General features: G+C 42.8%; 1 protein-coding gene across 1 annotated transcript; it reads left to right on the forward strand.

Annotated features, from left to right (window-relative positions):
- The first annotated feature begins 10,519 nt into the window (after positions 1 to 10,519).
- LOC311150432 (retinol dehydrogenase 8-like) lies at positions 10,520 to 20,111 on the forward strand. The gene is made up of 6 exons (XM_084187917.1): positions 10,520 to 10,818; positions 16,085 to 16,246; positions 17,396 to 17,575; positions 17,717 to 17,810; positions 17,945 to 18,128; positions 18,353 to 20,111. Exons 1-6 carry the CDS (start codon positions 10,713 to 10,715, stop codon positions 18,578 to 18,580), a joined length of 954 nt encoding a protein of 317 aa, XP_084044043.1. The 5' UTR covers positions 10,520 to 10,712; the 3' UTR covers positions 18,581 to 20,111.
- The last annotated feature ends 466 nt before the right edge of the window (positions 20,112 to 20,577 follow it).

Below are 20,577 nucleotides of genomic sequence, written 5' to 3' on the forward strand. Positions count from 1 at the left end.
CTCACTGATGCACTACGACAGTGGTACTTAAGTAGTATGTAAGCTAATTGGTATGAATCATCTTTCTCCCTCTCACTCCTGTAAGTCAGTGATGATGGAGACATCTTATCGTTGAATCATTGAGGCGATGGAAGGTGTAAGAGGAGAATGTGAGAAGAGCTGTAGTCTGTCATCATCCCATAGCAGAGATAACAGCAATGTGGTGACATTTTATCTTTACATTCATCGTAAAGTCTGTGTTTTTTTGAGAGTTTGGAACTACAGAAGTAGGATCTTAATTTGATCACTCTTTTGTTGCTGAGACTTTTCCAGCAGAGCAGGAAATGCAAACGTGTAGTGTATTTGAATTTTAAAAAGTATTCTACAGTTATTAATTTCAGTTTAGAAATTTCAGACTTGATTTGCCCTAACAAAACATGCATTAACCCCTACAAAAATGTCAATTAATTATAATATACATAATAATTTACATTTCCTGTTGCTGTAGAATTATTTTCCTGCTGTAGTAACCTGGATCAAATTAATATCCTACATATGTATAAACCCTAGAAAGGGCTTTAAAACTGACTGCCTCCCTTTCTCTCCTCAGTAGCAGAACATGCCAGGACAGGACAGGACATCCAGCCGTCCGGTTGAAGGAATTATGCATGTGAAATCTCAGAGTTAGGATGCCATTGAGTCTCTCTGCTTGCCAGACTCTTGATTTATAGACATTTGAAGGGGAATATGCATTTCAAACAATTTGTTAGACTTTTTTTCTTCTTTCCAAGTAGACTAAATATCTTACATAGGACTTATTTTATCTCATCAGTGCAAGCTGTGATACGCCTATAATGTCATCAGTTTGCATTTCATTACTATATACTTCTACAGTATGATACACTAAAGCTAAGGCATCCAGACCCTGTTATCATCTGCTTACACTGAAGGCCCTTTGAGACGTACATTAATGTGGAGGATGTGTAGTGATGATGATGATGCTGATGATGAGGATTATGTGGTTCATGATGATGGTTATTATTGTATATTTGAAATATTTTGAAGGTGTGACAGATTGGTTGATATATGAAAATTGGTTGATATATGATGGTTCAAATAAAGTGGGTTATAAATGGAGATGTCAGGAACAACTAAGAGAGTCTTCCCTCCATAAGGAGAGCATTACTAACATCTGTAGACAATACATGAGACGGATGAGACCAAAGCTAATATGTGGTCCAACCTCAAATATCATTCTATATATTTTAACCCCCCCACTGCCAATTATATATTATGATATTGGTGGTGGAACGTGATGAGTTCATTCATTGTGCCCCCGGCCAGGTACTTTAGATACGAGGTGCTTTGATTTACAGTGGGGGAAAAAAGTATTTAGTCAGCCACCAATTGTGCAAGTTCTCCCACTTAAAAAGATGAGAGAGGCCTGTAATTTTCATCATAGGTACACGTCAACTATGACAGACAAATTGAGAAAAGAAAATCCAGAAAACCACATTGTAGGATTTTTAATGAATTTATTTGCAAATTATGGTGGAAAATAAGTATTTGGTCAATAACAAAAGTTTCTCAATACTTTGTTATATACCCTTTGTTGGCAATGACACAGGTCAAACGTTTTCTGTAAGTCTTCACAAGGTTTTCACACACTGTTGCTGGTATTTTGGCCCATTCCTCCATGCAGATCTCCTCTAGAGCAGTGATGTTTTGGGGCTGTCGCTGGGCAACACGGACTTTCAACTCCCTCCAAAGATTTTCTATGGGGTTGAGATCTGGAGACTGGCTAGGCCACTCCAGGACCTTGAAATGCTTCTTACGAAGCCACTCCTTCGTTGCCCGGGCGGTGTGTTTGGGATCATTGTCATGCTGAAAGACCCAGCCACGTTTCATCTTCAATGCCCTTGCTGATGGAACGAGGTTTTCACTCAAAATCTCACGATACATGGCCCCATTCATTCTTTCCTTTACACGGATCAGTCGTCCTGGTCCCTTTGCAGAAAAACAGCCCCAAAGCATGATGTTTCCACCCCCATGCTTCACAGTGGGTATGGTGTTCTTTGGATGCAACTCAGCATTCTTTGTCCTCCAAACACGACGAGTTGAGTTTTTACCAAAAAGTTCTATTTTGGTTTCATCTGACCATATGACATTCTCCCAATCCTCTTCTGGATTATCCAAATGCACTCTAGCAAACTTCAGACGGGCCTGGACATGTACTGGCTTAAGCAGGGGGACACGTCTGGCACTGCAGGATTTGAATCCCTGGCGGCGTAGTGTGTTACTGATGGTAGGCTTTGTTACTTTGGTCCCAGCTCTCTGCAGGTCATTCACTAGGTCCCCCCGTGTGGTTCTGGGATTTTTGCTCACCGTTCTTGTGATCATTTTGACCCCACGGGGTGAGATCTTGCGTGGAGCCCCAGATCGAGGGAGATTATCAGTGGTCTTGTATGTCTTCCATTTCCTAATAATTGCTCCCACAGTTGATTTCTTCAAACCAAGCTGCTTACCTATTACAGATTCAGTCTTCCCAGCCTGGTGCAGGTCTACAATTTTGTTTCTGGTGTCCTTTGACAGCTCTTTGGTCTTGGCCATAGTGGAGTTTGGAGTGTGACTGTTTGAGGTTGTGGACAGGTGTCTTTTATACTGATAACAAGTTCAAACCGGTGCCATTAATACAGGTAACGAGTGGAGGACAGAGGAGCCTCTTAAAGAAGAAGTTACAGGTCTGTGAGAGCCAGAAATCTTGCTTGTTTGTAGGTGACCAAATACTTATTTTCCACCATAATTAGCCAATAAATTCATTAAAAATCCTACAATGTGATTTTCTGGATATTTATTTTCTCAATTTGACTGTCATAGTTGACGTGTACCTATGATGAAAATTACAGGCCTCTCTCATCTTTTTAAGTGGGAGAACTTGCACAATTGGTGGCTGACTAAATACTTTTTTTCCCCACTGTAAGAAGAACACTGAATCGAAATGCCCTTCATGGGAGGGTTGCTAGGAAGAAGCCTCTGCTGTCAAAAAAGAACCAAACTGCCCATCTGAACTTTTCCAGAGACCACCTGGACAAGCCTGAAGGTTTCTGGAAGTCTATTCTCTGGACCAATGAGTCCAAAATTGACATTTTTGGTCAACACCGCTATGTTTGGCGAAAACCCAACACTGCCTACCACCAAAATAACCTTATCCCAACAGTCTAGCATGGTGGTGAGAATGTCAAGATCTGGGGCTGCTTTTCCTCCTCTGGTCCTGGACGACTCCACATCATTAAGGGAACCATGAATTCTGAGGTATACCAGGAGATTCTTGAACAGAACGTCAGGCCATCAGTCAAGGAGCTAAAGCTGGGCCCAAAGCATTCAAGCAAATCTACCAAAGAATGGCTCAGGAGAAAGAAGATTTGTGTTTTGGTTTGGCCAAGTCAAAGTCCTGACCTAAATCCAATCGAGATGCTGTGGCAGGACCTGAAGCGGGCAGTTCATGCCAGACACCCCTCAAACCTCATTCAATTGGCTGAGTTCTGTAAGGAGGAGTGGGCAAAAATCCTTCAAAACCGATGTCAGAGACTGATTACTGGCTATAGGAGACGTGTAGTCCAAGTTATCGCTGCTAATGGTGGTGCCACAAGCTATTGACTGAGGGGGTTCACATATTTTTGCACACATCAAATCTGAGTTTCTGTTAAATAAACCACTTTTGTTAAATAAACAATTAAAATCTATCATATTTTTTTGTTTCTGTCATTTACTTGGATGTCTCTATTTTACGAATTGCGGTTTAGATAAGGATTTTATGTTTATTTTAATATTTTATAGCAAAATAATGTCCAGCCCTGTAGGGTTCACATACTTTCAAGCAGCACTGTATATCATGGGAAAATAGATAAGACTTCTGTGCCTCCCTAAATGAGATCAGGTCAGGAGGTGACTCACATACTGTCTCAACAGGGGGGTGACTAATTATGACTTTTTCAAAGTTCACTTTAGGTCCATTGTAACAGATGTAATGAAATGACACAGTACAAAGGAGCAGGAGAGAAATGAGAGAAAGAGAAGAGTTACTGGACTATTAAACCTATTCTGATACCTCATATAAAACACCACATGTGAAAGTGGAAAATGTTCCCTGTTCCCCCAGCAGGTCCCAGGTCAGATTGGGGTATGTAGGAGGTGTTAATGATGATACTTACTGATGGGGGATGATCCAGCTGATTAACATATAGGATCAAGTCTCATAAATAAGCTGCTCAAACAATCGCCACTACTCTCACTCTCCGCTCTCTCACTCTCTATGTCCCTCCTCCTCTCTCTTCCTCATCCTCTCTCTTTCTCTCTCTGTCCCTTCTCTCTCTCATTCTCTTTGGTTCTGTCAGCCTCAGAACCCTATCAAATTTCTCATCCCTGTCTCTCTCTCCCTTCTCACTCTTTAGGTCAACTCTGTTACTTAAAGCTTTTGTTCTCTCTCCCACTCCCCCTACCACTCTCTTTCCCTTTTTCCTTTCATTTATTTTCCCCCTCCTCTGTTCTCCTCTGGGAAGTTTGCATTCCACACCTCCTCAGCAGACTGCACACAAAAGAGCAGAAAGCACCACTCCTGACCTGTAGCAAACATTCCAGTCCACTGGGCTCTTTCACACAGCCACTGTTTGTGCTTTCAGAGCCAGTCCCATTTGTCCCCTCCAAATTCATTCAGCTCAGTCAGTCTGGTGGCCAGCACTGTTACAGGCAAGGGGATACAGCAGGCTGGACTAACACATTTAGACATGGACAAGCAATGCTATGTTTCATTGCAAAGTTAAGATTAAATGGAGAAGTACTTTTCTCACATGCATTATCACAATTTGTGCACTAAAATAGTATGAGTATTCAGTCAAACATTGAAACTTGTTTGGATTTATTCACTTAACAAAATAATTATACCCAACAAAAACTTTAAAAAACTCAATCATATATTGATTCCACTTCAAATACCAAATTATCTATCATTTTCAGTGAAATTAGTAGAAACAGCATTGACAGTGAGTCAGAGATAGATCTGAACTGAGGGATAAATAGAACTGATGGTTCCATCCAAAAGGCATACGTTTAGGTATCCTTCAACTCAGTATACAGGAAATGGACTATTAGCCTCTTATGGAAAAGAGAGAACATGTGTTGCCTCTCTCTAGTCTCCTGTCAGAACTGTGACTGAACTCCCATGAAGAGGATGAGAGTATGATGTGGTGCAGGGCCCAGCTGGGGTACAGTGAGATGTCAGAGAGAAAAGGGCAGAGGTCAAATAGAAGATTGGGGAGCGGTCTTTTGGCAACACGTTTCCTTACGGTACTTTATCTCACCTGTCTGCGTCGGGAGGGGAGGAAAGTGACAGGGGAGACGTGGTAGGAAGGTAAAGGAGGACTGAAAGATGGAGGCAAATTGGAGCTGAAGGAGGTGGAGTAGGAGAAAGTGGAGAGTGAGAAAAGAGGAGGATTTATACATGGCTCTGAGGGAGGAGTGCGCGTGGCAGGGGAAAACAACGTGTACGGGCCTGCACCATTCCCTCTGATCCTCTCTCTCTCCTTTTCTACCTCTCTCTCTCTCTCTGTCTGCTGTCTTAAAATACAAGAGTGATAGCTAGAAGGCTGCTGACAACATTCCCTCCCCAGCAGCTCTCCTAATGTGTCTACCTCCACACACACCTGTGTCTCCCCAGGCAGGGGGAAAGGCACGCCAGGAACTCCCCCCTGCTCCTGCCCCCTTTTCACCTCAACTGGCTGCTCAGCCTCAGCCCACCTCTACGGACAGACAGTCTCTGGAGCAACACAAACACACATCAGACATTCCCACACCCAAATGTTACAGGATGGCTGTAAAGTGTCATTGATGGTTTGTGTTTTCTTGTCCTGAGTCTGAAAAGTACAGTTGAAGTGGAAAGTTTACATACACTTTAGCCAAATACATTTAAACTCCGTTTTTCAAAATTCCTGACATTTAATCCTAGTAAAAATGCCCTGTTTTAGGTCAGTTAGGATCACCACTTTATTTTAAGAATGTGAAATGTCAGAATAATAGTAGAGAGAATGATTTATTTAAGCTTTTATTTCTTTCATCACATTTCCAGTGGGTCAGAAGTTTACATACACTCAATTAGTATTTGATAGCATTGCCTTTAAATTGTTTAACTTGGGTCTGTCACGACTTCCTCCGAGGCTGCCTCCTCTCCTTGTTTGGGCAGGCTTCGGCATTCGTCGTCACCGGCCTTCTAGCCACTGCCGCTCCTCATCTCATCATTCCATTTGTTTTGTCTTGTCAATTACACCCACCTGGTTCATATCCCCTCATCAGTACCTGTATAAGTGTTCCCTCTGCCCCCTTGTCCTTGTAGGTGATTGTTCATTGTGAGGATTAGTAGCTCGGTTGAGCTCAGTATTTTGTATTGCCGGGGTATTTTCCCTGTGTGCATGTTAGTTCCAGTGCGCCTGTTTTGCGCACTGGACTGCTTACGTTGGATTACGGAATAAACTCTGTATACTGTGATTTACCCTCCTGCGCATGACTCCTTCAAATCACGCATCACAGGGTCAAACGTTTCGGGTAGCCTTCCACAAGCTTCCCACAATAAGTTGGGTGAATTTTGGCCCATTCCTCCTGACTAAGCTGGTGTAACTGAGTCAGGTTTGTAGGCCTCCTTGCTCGCACACACTTTTTCAGTCTGCCCACAAATTTTCTATAGGAATGAGGTCAGGGCTTTGTGATGGCCACTCCAATACCTTGACTTTGTTGTCCTTAAGCCATTTTGCCACAACTTTGGAAGTATGCTTGGGGTCATTGTCCATTTGGAAGACCCATTTGCGACCAAGCTTTAACTTCCTGACTGATGTCTTGAGATGTTGCTTCAATATATCCACATAATTTTCCTTCCTCATGATGCCATCTATTTTGTGAAGTGCACCAGTCCCTCCTGCAGCAAAGCACCCCCACAGCATGATGCTGCCACCCCCATGCTTCATGTTTGGGATGGTGTTCTTCGGCTTGCAAGCGACCCCCTTTTTCCTCCAAACATAACGATGGTCATTATGGCCAAACAGTTATATTTTTGGTTCATCAGACCAGAGGACATTTCTCCAAAAAGTACAATCTTTGTCCCCATGTGCAGTTGCAAACCGTAGTCTGGCTTTTTTATGGCGGTTTTGGAGCAGTGGCTTCTTCCTTGCTGAGCGGCCTTTCAGGTTATGTCGATATAGGACTCGTTTTAAAGTGGATATAGATACTTTTGTACTTGTTTCCTCCAGCATCTTCACAAGGTCCTTTACTGTTGTTCTGGGATTGATTTGCACTTTTCGCACCAAAGTACGTTCATCTCTAGGAGACAGAACGCGTCTCCTTCCTGAGCGGTATGATGGCTGCGTGGTCCCATGGTGTTTATACTTGCATACTATTGTTTGTACTGATGAACGTGGTACCTTCAGGCATTTGGAAATTGCTCCCAAGGATGAACCAGACTTGTGGTGGTCTACAATTTCTTTTCTGAGGTCTTGGCTGATTTCTTTTGATTTTCCCATGATGTCAAGCAAAGAGGCACTGATTTTGAAGGTAGGCCTTGAAATACATCCACAGGTCCACCTCCAATTGACTTAAATGATGTCAATTAGCCTATCAGAAGCTTCTAAAGCCATGACATAATTTTCTGGAATTTTCTAAGCTGTTTAAAGGCACAGTCAACTTAGTGTATGTAAACTTCTGACCCACTGGAATTGGGATACAGTGAATTATAAGTGAAATAATCTGTCTGTAAACAATTGTTGGAAAAAATTACTTGTGTCATGCACAAAGTAGATGTCCTAACCGACTTGCCAAAACTATAGTTTGTTAACAAGAAATTTGTGGAGTGGTTGAAAAACTAGTTTTAATGACTCCAACCTAAGTGTATGTACATTTCCGACTTCAACAGTAGATCTATAGTAGATCTACAGTACTGGAACAATTCTTAGAAATGTATGTATTTTTTATCCATTGAGAAGATGGGGAGCACATGGGGATATTATAAAGAGTCTATCAATAGTTTGTAAACGGTTCATTATTATCATATAAACCCTTTAAAACAATTGTTACCCTAACCATTATCAGTCAACATCTAATAAAAGTTGTTCTCTGGTTTGCTCCCGGTTTTTCAGAGAGTAAAAATTGGGAAATTCGCTTTTTAGGGGGTAGGGATTACATTACGTAATGCTCTGTGTCGATGGTAGTAGAAAAGTGCTTCTCTGTACTGGTCTACTGCTGTCTATTTTCTCCCATGTGTCTTGTATGTGTCATGTGCTTGCGGTAACATTTTTCACAGCAAGGCTAAACTGGTGTCCACTCTATCAGGATGTTGGCTGAAGACTGACCGTTTGTGCATCCATCCAGGATTACAGTCATAGTTGACATATGCCTCCCCTCAGGAAGAATACCTCCTTTCGAAGTTATGACGGAAATTAATAACCGCCTGAGAAGGAGGAGAGGGAGGCTCTTGGCCATAGAGGTCTGTCCATAAATAACTTGAAAGAAGAGACAAACAGTCTAGCTAACCTATCTAACTTCTTCTATGTTTGACTGGATCGTCCTGTACTCATACACTGTCTCAACAGGTGTGTGTGTGATTGTGTGTGTGTGTGTGTGTGTGTGTCCATGTGTGCGTGTCCTCTATACCTATCCTGTGATCTCTGTAGCCTATGTTACGTAATTCCTATGTGTGGACTGTAAAGACTGGGGGGTGTTCATGAATACTGTACATCACAGGTTTGTTTGAGGTTAAATGCACAAAGCATAGGAGATGGATGGATATTCTGAGAGAGAGAGACAGGAAGAGACAGGAAGAGAGATGGTTTCAGCTCACCTCTCTGGCCATGCAGCTGTGGCAATAACATATTGAGTGTCCAACAAGCCGTAACAAGGGTGTGACCTTTGTACTCCGACCCAATCACCAGCCTGGTTTTACAATCTTATCATATGCACCTTGACACCTTGCTAAGCCCACCTTGAGCAGAATTCCCATGTTCAAACAAGGCAATGTCTCTCTGTCTCCAAGCCAGCTAGACACCTCTGTAGCTCAGCTGGTAGAGCACGGCGCTTGTAACGCCAAGGTAGTGGGTTCGATCCCCGGGACCACCCATACACAAAAAATGTATGCACGCATGACTGTAAGTCGCTTTGGATAAAAGCGTCTGCTAAATGGCATATTACTTTACTTTACTTTAAAGCAACACATAACCATTACTCAAAACTGACAGACCACTACTGCACTGACTACAAACACATGCTGCTTCTTCTACCTATATAGACTTAAAATACTGCCCTTAAAACAGCGTGACTGAATTACCATCAATTACTTTTCTTCAGCATTGGATGCAACACAGTCATAGGAATAATAACTACATTGGAGAAGCCTTGTCTGTTCCAAACCCATTCATACTGTATGTGTGTAATGGTTCATTTCGCCAGCAGATGGCAGGAGAGCTCCAGCGCTGTACCGTATCTAGATTATACAACATTACTGAAGGAGAGCTGAAGCCACACAAGTGTGAAATTTGAATATGGTGACGTGATGTAGGACTCAATGGTCGACGAAAATAGAAACCATAATATTGAACTTTGCGCTTGACATTCAATTGTTTTCACACTTTAATATATAGGGTACTCTTTATTTTAACATTGTATGGTCAAATTGAAATTAAAAAGTCTAATAGCATCACACAATTCTGATATAGGTTTCTACATTCAACTGGTTTCAGCTAAAGTTGTTTTTTTTAATATTTATTTATTTTAGTAAGAATAATCCCCTATAAAATATTTGTTTATTTAAGCCAAAAGTAGGCCTATAAATCGGGGTTTTATGACAAGGCCTATATATAAAATCAGCCAGGTCTCATAGACTAGACATAACATAGTAAATGTAAATCCGGGTTTGGTCAAATTAGTATGATATGTTAAGTATATGTTGGTATGGTTACATAACTTTAGCTTTAGCCAGCTAGACACCTAGCTAAAGTTAGCCACAACAAATTTGAATTTGTAACATATCATACATTTAGAAAATGCGTAGAATAACATACTTTTTTCAAATCCGTAACATATTGTACGTAATGCAATTCGTAACATATCATACGAATTGTAATTCGTAACATAGCCTATCATACGAAATAGATGATGGACATCCAAAAATTAATACCATACAAAACGTAATATCGGACTAAATAAGGTATCTCAGATTTACGTAGCCTACAGAATAATACGAAATGCACTGAGACCAGGTTGCAGCAATATGTAGGCCTATGTGTGACAGATGTGAAAGCAGCTAAACACAGCAACATTAAACATAGGCCCTACTGGGAAATAAATATTTATTGAGGCTGTTGTTCAAAATTGCATGAAAAATGCTTGTCAATTTAACCCCTACCCATATGTTAGGCTGCCACACACTGTAAAACAGGGATTAAATTAGGCTAATTTTTAAAAAATAAATTCAGGGCAAGCAGCATTTATCAGATTTAAAATTCTGCTGGCAGTAGAGTTTGCGAGGTGCCACGTCTTTTTTAGTAAACGATTTTATAGAACATGTGACTAAATTACCCGCTCAAATGGCCTCTGTGTTTGCATGATCCGCTTTAGTTTTTAAAGTCCGGTGCTCGGGTTCGCTCTGCAACAACCATCAGGAGCAGAAGACCACTAAAACACACGACCTAACCGGACAAGCCATGGCGAGCAGTGGACAAAAAGTAGTCCTGATCACCGGTTGCTCCTCCGGCATCGGGTTACGAATCGCCGTCCTGCTAGCCAAAGATGAAAAGAAGCGTTACCATGGTAAATGCGCTTTCTTTACATTGTTTATCTGCCTTTAACTTCAAAAACTTGATCCGACATGCTGCTAAAATCCCTCTGATCTTTCTTTGAATCCTTATGGAATATGTTTTGTGTACAAATAGGGTCATCAGTAGTCTATCTATCCAAAACAACTTTTACGCGCAGGTTTGACCTTTGCACCAAAAAATTATAGCCTACGCGTTTTACTTTTAGACAAAATCTCATATTGCTAGTGTTTAAAAAAAAAAATCCTATCGTGAGCCCTCTGGTTCTCTATCCCCCTTGATTCACCTATAATCATCTGAAAGCAGAGTTTCCAGGGTATGGCTCTGTGAGGATGCCGCTTGCCAGGCGGGGATCATAAAAGAGACTGCCAGTTCTCTTTCAAGTGACTTCTCTCGTACAAAGCCCCCTTTATCGCACTGAATTGTAGACCGCTGGCCCGGTTTAGTGCCGTGTCGAATGCGTCTATAGTCCCCTCTCTGGAGCGAGTGTTGAAAGAGGGACAAAGTTTGAGACCTGTACAAGCGAGGGTTCACTAGCAAGGCTTGTTTTAAGTCTTCATCGGGGCTCAGCGGAGCTAGGGGCTCGTCGCGGACATTGTTCCACTTTCCAGCTACAGACACCCCATCATTAATGTCAGTCTAGGGTTACGTAGAATTGTTATTTCTTTGAGGGTAGTGGGGTCTTGGGATTTATTGCCGTGAAGTAGAGGAGCGCAACAGAAGCGATTAACAGCTCCCTCAACAGTACTCAGGGTTGAATCATTCTCGTTGAACTGTGACCTGCATCCAAGAGAGAGACCACATTGCAGAAAATAACTTGATCTGTTCTCTCTGGAGGATCAGGAAAATCCAGATTAAATATTGCGCTGTTATTCTGAGTATTAATTGGTAGCAGTGACATTTGCCAACTACAGAGAAACCTCAACAATCCCAGTTCAGGACAGTGGTTCCATTCAAGAATGTTTACTCAGCTGTTGCCCAAGAATAATTCCAACAACAACTGAAAGAACAATGCAACTGTTGTTCTGTTGAAACTCATAAATCTCTCTGTTGCTTTACAGACACCCAATTCTGTCATCATGAAGATGTCACTCATAGGTGTACAACACGTACCCTCTATAGACAGTATACAGTTGAAGCTGGCACTATCTGTCATAGTTCTCTACTAGCAATTCCACACCCTCACTAGTAAAGCGGATATGAGCAGTGCTTATTCTATTCACACATTATTCCATGCTCTTCCACTCACTCCATAGATACTGGATTGTCAGTGGGGGTTTGGGTCAGAGGTTACAGAACCAGATGAGATAAGAGGATGTCTTCATACATCAAGGACAGCAGGTCTTCAGATCAGTGCCTGATTAGAACTGTTGATTTTCACCATTGATCTCCATTGTGTAATACTGCTGTCTCTCTATTTCTCTGTTAGATCACATCAATAAACACAGAGGTTATTGACCTCACTGTAAACTTGGAATGGAGAATGTCAAGTCACAAGATGCAAACATGTTGATAACCTTTCTGTACATACTGTAGATGGTAGATACTATGTGTTACTCTATGTAGGTTAATGTCTCCCAGGTCCAGAGTTTAAAGGGAATCAATAGTGCGTTACACAAGCGGATGGATGTGGAATAGACCCACTGACCTGCATGGCTGTTGTGTGTCTCTGTCTGTCTGTCTGTCTGTGTGTCTGTGTGTCTGTCTGTCTGTCTGTCTGTCTGTCTGTCTGTCTGTCTGTCTGTCTGTCTGTCTGTCTGTCTGTCTGTCTGTCTGTCTGTCTGTCTGTCTGTGTACGTATATACCTGTGTGCAAGTCTACTATAACTGCTTATCTATGTGTCAGTGGGTCAGTCATCAGTCTGTTCCATGTAGTCTCATATATCTCAGATACAGTTGAAGTCGGAAGTTTACATACACTTAGGTTGGAGTCATTAAAACTTGTTTTTCAACCACTCCACACATTTCTTGTTAACAAACTATAGTTTTGGCAAGTTGGTTAGGACATCTACTTTGTGCATGACACAAGTAATTTTTCCAACAATTGTTTACAGACAGATTATGTCACTTATAATTCACTGTATCACAATTCCAGTGGGTCAGAAGTTTACATACACTAAGTTGACTGTGCCTTTAAACAGCTTGGAAATGACAGAAAATTATGTCATGGCTTTAGAAGCTTCTGATAGGCTAATTGACATAATTTAAGTCAATTGGAGGTGGACCTGTGGATGTATTTCAAGGCCTACCTTCAAAAGTAGTGCCTCTTTGCTTGACATCAGGGAAAATCAAAAGAAATCAACCAAGATCTCAGAAAATACATTGTAGACCTCCACAAGTCTGGTTCATCCTTGGGAGCAATTTCCAAACGCCTGAAGGTACCACGTTCATCTGTACAAACAATAATACACAAGTATAAACACCATGGGACCACGCAGCCGTCATACCACTCAGGAAGGAGACGCGTTCTGTCTCCTAGAGATGAACGTACTTTGGTGCGAAAAGTGCAAATCAATCCCAGAACAACAGCAAAGGACCTTGTGAAGATGCTGGAGGAAACAGGTACAAAAGTATCTATATCCACAGTAAAACTAGTCCTATATCGACATAACCTGAAAGGCCACTCAGCAAGGAAGAAGCCACTGCTCTAAAACCGCCATAAAAAAGGCAGACTACAGTTTGCAACTGCACATGGGGACAAAGATCGTACTTTTTGGAGAAATGTCCTCTGGTCTGATGAAACAAAAATAGAACTGCTTGGCCATAATGACCATCGTTATGTTTGGAGGAAAAAGGGGGTCGCTTGCAAGCCGAAGAACACCATCCCAACTGTGAAGCACGGGGGTGGCAGCATCATGCTGTGGTGGTGCTTTGCTGCAGGAGGGACTGGTGCACTTCACAAAATAGATGGCATCATGAGGAAGGAAAATTATGTGGATATATTGAAGCAACATCTCAAGACATCAGTCAGGAAGTTAAATATTGGTTGCAAATGGGTCTTCCAAATGGACAATGACCCCAAGCACACTTCCAAAGTTGTGGCAAAATGGCTTAAGGACAACAAAGTCAAGGTATTGGAGTGGCCATCACAAAGCCCTGACCTCAATCCTATAGAACATTTGTGGGCAGACTGAAAAAGCGTGTGCGAGCAAGGAGGCCTACAAACCTGACTCAGTTACACCAGCTCTGTCAGGAGGAATGGGCCAAAATTCACCCAACTTATTGTGGGAAGCTTGTGGAAGGCTACCCAAAATGTTTGACCCAAGTTAAACAATTTAAAGGCAATGTTACCAAATACTAATTGAGTGTATGTAAACTTCTGACCCACTGGGAGTGTGATGAAAGAAATAAAAGCTGAAATAAATCATTCTCTCTACTATTATTCTGACATTTCACATTCTTAAAATAAAGTGGTGATCCTAACTGACCAAAGACAGGGAATTTTTACTAGGATTAAATGTCAGGAATTGTGAAAAACTGAGTTGAAATGTATTTCGCTTAGGTGTATGTAAACTTCCGACTTCAACAGTATATTGCTCTCTCTCTCGATCTCTCGCTCTGTCTCTCTCTCTGCGTCTCTCTTCCTCTGTCTCTCTCCCTCTGCCTCTGTCTCTCAATTCAATTCAATTCAAAGGGCTTTATATGGCATGGGAAACATACTTTTAGCCGTGTAGTGTATGTGGACACCTGCTTGTCGAACATCTCATTCCAAAATCATGGGTCCCCCCTTTGCTTCTATAACAGCCACTCTTCTGGGAAGCTTTCCACTAGATGTTGGAACATTGCTGCGGGGACTTGCTTCCATTCAGCCACAAGAGCATTAGTGAGGTCGGGCACTGATGTTGGGCGATTAGGCCTGGCTTGCAGTCGGCGTTCCAATTCATCCCAAAGGTGTTCGATGAGGTTGAGGTCAGGGCTCTGTGCAGGCCAGTCAAGTTCTTCCACACCGATCTCAACAAACTATTTTTGTATGGACCTTGCTTTGTGCACGGAGGCATTGTCCTGCTGAAACAGGACCTTCCCCAAACTGTTGCCACAAAGTTGGAAGCACAGCATCATCTAGAATGTAATTGTATGCTGTAGCGTTAAGATTTCCCTTCACTGGAACTAAGGGGCCTAGCCCGAACCATGAAAAACAACCCCAGACCATTATTCCTCCTCCACCAAACTTTCCAGTTGGCACTATGCATTCGGGCAGGTAGCGTTCTCTTGGCATCTGCCAAACCCAGATTCGTCCGTCGGACTACCAGATGGTGCAGCGTGATTCATCACTCCAGAGAACGCATTTCCACTGCTCCAGAGTCCGATGGCGGCGAGCTTTACACCCCTCCAGCCGATGCTTGGCATTGTGCATGGTGATCTTAGGCTTGTGTGCGGCTGCTTGGTCTTGGAAACCCATTTCATGAAGCTCCTGACGAACAGTTCTTGTGCTGACGTTGCTTCCAGAGGCAGTTTGGAACTCGGTAGTGAGTGCTGCAACCGAGGACAGTACATTTTTACGCGCTATGCACTTCAGCACTCGGCGGTCCCATTCTGTGAGCTTGTGTGGCCTACCACTTCATGGCTGAGCTGCTTTTGCTCCTAGACGTTTCCACTTCACGATAATAGCACTTAAAGTTGACCGGGGCAGGTCTAGCAGGGCGGAAATTTGACAAACTGACTTGTTGGAAAGGTATCATCCTATAACGGTGCCACTTTGAAATTCACTGAGCTCTTCAGTACGGGCCATTCTACTGCCAATGTTTGTCTATGGAGATTGCATGGCGGTGTGCTCGATTTTATACACCTGTCAGCAACGGGTGTGGCTGAAATAGCCGAATCCACTAATTTGAAGGATTGTCCACATACTTTTGTCCATGTAGTGTACGTTTACATTGCCAAAGCAAGTGAAATAGACAATAAACAAAAGTGAAATAAAATATCAAAAATGAACAGTAAACATTACACTCACAAGTTTCAAAGGATTATAGACATTTCAAATGTCATATTATGGCTATGTACAGTGTTGTAAGGATGTGCAAATAGTTAAAGTAATATGTGTTGTATTTACAATGGTGTTTGTTCTTCACTGGTTGCCCTTGTGGCAACAGGTCACAGCAGTTGATGCGTATTGGAAGACCCTCATGCTGCTGCCTCTGGATGTGTGCAGCGATGAGTCAGTCAAGCAGTGCATTAACAGTGTCTCTCTCTCTCAATCCTCTCTCTCTGCCTCTCTCTCTCTCCCTCCCCTCTCCCCTCTCTCTCTCTTTGTCTCTCTCCCAGTCATTGCCACCATGCGTAACCTGAAGAAGAAGGATAAACTGGTGGAGGCAGCAGGTGATGTGTATGGGAAGAGCCTCATGCTGCTGCCTCTGGACGTGTGCAGTGATGAGTCAGTCAAGCACTGCATCAACAGTGTCAAGGACCGCCATATTGATATCCTCAGTGAGTTAACAGGGCTGGAACTAACGAGCTAAACCTCCTGCCCTGGCCTTTTGTGTGGCAATGACCTGATCTCTAGCCTTGGGACAAATAGCCTTGCGTTTTTTGTGTGTGTTTGAATGTGGCAGGGCATGCGTTCATCCTGCATTCATCTAGGCCAGGGGGATTCAACTCTTACCCTACGAGGTCCAAAGCCTGCTGGTTTTCTTTTCTACCTGATTATTAATTGCACATACCTGGTGTCCCAGGTCTAAATCAGTCCCTGATTAGAGAGGAACAATGAAAAATGCAGTGGAACTGGCTTTGAGGTCCAGAGTTAAGTTTGAAGGGTCTAGGCCTATGTGTATATGTGCGCCTTATAACTCTAACATCTGTTTAAACTGGTGGACTCTGATCTTCCAGGAAAACGGGATCATGTTTCTATTCATAGGTTCACTCCTGACCCTCCACTCCCCGACACTACCCCCTCTACCCTTAATACAACAAAAACAGCCCAGCAGACTGTTACATCTATTACAGCCTATTACAGACTGTTACAGCCTATTTATTGCCTTACCTCCATAACTTGCTACATTTGCACACACTGTATATATATTTTCTGTTGTATTTCTGACTATGTTTTTTTTTTACCCCATATGTAACTCTGTGTTGTTTTTATTGCACTACTTTGCTTTATCTTGGCCAGGTCGCAGTTGTAAATGAGAACCTGTTCTCAACTGGCTTACCTGGTTAAATAAAGGTGAAATAAAAAAAATAAAAATAAAATATCACACCTCTCTATTTATCTCAGTCATGTGCTGACACCTAGTGGTGACAGTGAATAGTGCAATCACTATCTGACCAATGGAGTTCATGTCGCACAGAAAAAAATCATGCATTCTTCCCTAAAGTATATCAAGACACAAAACTAGTGTTCATACAATTTTTAAAAGTTGATGTAACCTTTATATAGCTAGACAAGTCAATTAAGAACACATTCTTATTTACAATGACGGCCTACAAAACATCAGTTGTGACTAAAGCTTTAGAGCCTCAGCTCTAAACCTTAACTATAGGTGTCTGTATAGAAGGCTACAGTATAGTAACTGTATAGTATCGGTAGAGTAACTACAGGTCTATAACCCTTGCCTCTATATGTGTGTCTCCCCTCAGTCAACAATGCAGGTGTGGGCTTGTTGGGACCAGTGGAGAGCATCAGTATGGAGGAGATGAAGAGGGTGTTTGAGACCAACTTCTTTGGCGTGGTGAGGATGATTAAAGAGGTCATGCCTGACATGAAGAAGAGGCGTGCGGGACACATCGTGGTCATGAGCAGTGTTATGGGTCTACAGGGTAAGACTGGCATGACAATGATAGATGGGTTGGCTAACGCACATACAGATCTAGACCAGCAGGCTAACTGTAAAAGCTGTAGATTCTGGTCCTGCTCTCTGACTACCATTTATCCTGACCCTGAGTCTGCTCTGCCTGTAGGTGTAGTGTTCAACGATGTCTACACTGCCTCCAAGTTCGCCATGGAGGGCTTCTGTGAGAGTATGGCAGTCCAACTGCTGAAGTTCAACATCCAGTGAGTTTCTCTCAGTCTGTCTTGTACTTCTGGTATCCAGTGACTCAATACCTGGTTACTGTGTCAGCAAAAATAAGGAATTGGTGTTACTGTGTAATAGATGAATAAAGATCTATTCTATTCTCTCCGGTCAGTTTGTCTATGATTGAACCAGGGCCGGTGCACACAGAGTTTGAGACTAAGATGATGGATGACGTGGCCAAGATGGAGTACCCAGGAGCTGATGCAGACACTGTGCGCTACTTTAAAGATGTTTACCTGCCCTCCTCCAAGGATATCTTTGAGGCCATGGGCCAGACCCCAGAGGACATCGCCAAGGTTAGTGAACACCCTCCCCTCCCTGTGTCACCCTTTGGTTCATGGGAATTTGAGCTTGCCTAGTGTAATGGAACCAATGGAATAGTCACGAAAGTGCAAATCCTATCCCATCTGGCACTCCAGACAAACAAACATTGAAAGCATTTGAAAGAAACTCAGGTGTACTATTAACACCCAATGATGTCCTCCCTGTCTCTATCTCCCTCTCTCTCTGTCCCATGTAGTGCACTAAGAAGGTGATCGAGTCAAGTAACCCTCGCTTCAGGAACTTAACCAACAGCCTGTACACGCCCATCATAGCCATGAAGTACGCCGACGAGACAGGTGGCCTGTCGGTCAACACCTTCTACAACCTGCTGTTCAACTTTGGCCCCATCATGCACATCACCATGAGCATCCTTAAGTGCCTGACCTGCAGCTGCCTGCGCAGACGCACCATCTCACCGAACTGAGAGAGGAGAGACTGTGTCTGGGTCTGAAATGGCACCCAATTCCCTATATTGTGCACTACCAGGGTGAGAAGTAGTGCATTATATAGGGATAGGGTACCATTTTGGACGCAGCCTGTGAGAAATATACAGTGGCGTAGCTGCATTACTGACACCCAAACCTCCCATCTCCCAGGAGTAATGGCTAACCAGGTAGACTAGACTGGACCACCTGGGGGAAGGAGGGGCCAGGTAGTTCTCAGAGAGAGAGGCCATGGGAGAACCAGGATAAGCTTTGGCCAAGCAACCCACACAATTGCACAAACACAGACAGTACAGTGTGACCTCATACATGGGGCTAGGAGTTTTTTCTGGTCAGATCATGTGATCAGGAAAAACACATGGTTACACACAAACAACTTACCCACAAACACAGCCATGCATCTCCTCAGTCCCGGTCTTTTGAGATGCTGCGGGGCAATGACACTGTCTGTCCATCCATCCGTCCATCTTTCTGTCAGTTCATCCGTCTATCTGTCTGTCTGTGGACGGAAAAACAAAGCACACAAAACTTAACCAGTTACAAAGAATAACAAAAAACAACAGCTTTACAATCACAGTGAAAGCGTAACATAGCACCCAATGAACTTAAGACTCAGGCCAAGCTGAATGTGTGGTTTTTAAAAGTTTGTGAATGGATAGATTGTTGATATCTTATTTTTTAAGTAATTAATTGATTTAGAAATAAACTTCTTGATTCACTCTGAAAGTGTTGAAATAATGGCATTGTAATGATAAGGCATTTAGCCCAATGTCTGGTGGGGTTTCACAAGAGCATTGTTTCCATTGTGCCTGCAGGACTCTTTGTGAACCAGTGGGGGGCAGTAGATCACTGTGTTCTCTCTAGCTGTACCATCAGCTGGGGTGGGATTCCACTACATTTACATTACATTTTAGTCATTTAGCAGACGCTCTTATCCAGAGCGACTTACAGGAGCAATTAGGGTTAAGTGCCTTGCTCAAGGGCACATCGACAGATTTTTCACCTAGTCAGCTCGTGGATTAGAACCAGCGACCTTTCGGTTACTGGCACAACACTCTTTACCACTAAGTTAAGTGCCACTACAGACGCTACAGCACACACAGTTCAGTGAGCAGGAGACCTGTTGTCAGTATTACAAAGAGACAACTTGACTGGTGTCTAGGGATGGAGATCATTGTAGCCATATGATATTGGCTAGTTTTTGGTGGGGTTGTAAGTCTTGATTAAGGTTATTGTTCTTTTAAGTTACTGATCTCTGTGGGTTGGGACTGGATATTGTTTTTCTAGGGTCTGAGGGAATGTTTCCAATCACTGGTGTTGAAAGTTGTTCTATGTTTGGTTTGGCTGGGGAACCAGTGAATGTGTGAGAGAATGTTTGTTTGCAAATGACCATGGAAATGTAAACTAATCAGAGATCTGTCTCCTTACACTCATAGCCAATAGGCCTATTGATGCATGAGTCCTACTATTAAAAAATAACATACACTGCTCAAAAAAATAAAGGGAACACTAAAATAACACATCCTAGATCTGAATGAATGAAATAATCTTATTAAATACTTTTTTCTTTACATAGTTGAATGTGATGACAACAAAATCACACAAAAATTATCAATGGAAATCAAATGTATCAACCCATGGAGGTCTGGATTTGGAGTCACCCTCAAAATTAAAGTGGAAAACCACACTACAGGCTGATCCAACTTTGATGTAATGTCCTTAAAACAAGTCAAAATGAGGCTCAGTAGTGTGTGTGGCCTCCACGTGCCTGTATGACCTCCCTACAACGCCTGGGCATGCTCCTGATGAGGTGGCGGATGGTCTCCCGAGGGATCTCCTCCCAGACCTGGACTAAAGCATCCGCCAACTCCTGGACAGTCTGTGGTGCAACGTGGCGTTGGTGGATGGAACGAGACATGATGTCCCAGATGTGCTCAATTGGATTCAGGTCTGGGGAACGGGCGGGCCAGTCCATAGC

Source organism: Coregonus lavaretus (genome assembly GCF_964263955.1).
Source record: "Coregonus lavaretus genome assembly, chromosome: 2".
Classification (NCBI taxonomy): Eukaryota; Metazoa; Chordata; class Actinopteri; order Salmoniformes; family Salmonidae; genus Coregonus; species Coregonus lavaretus.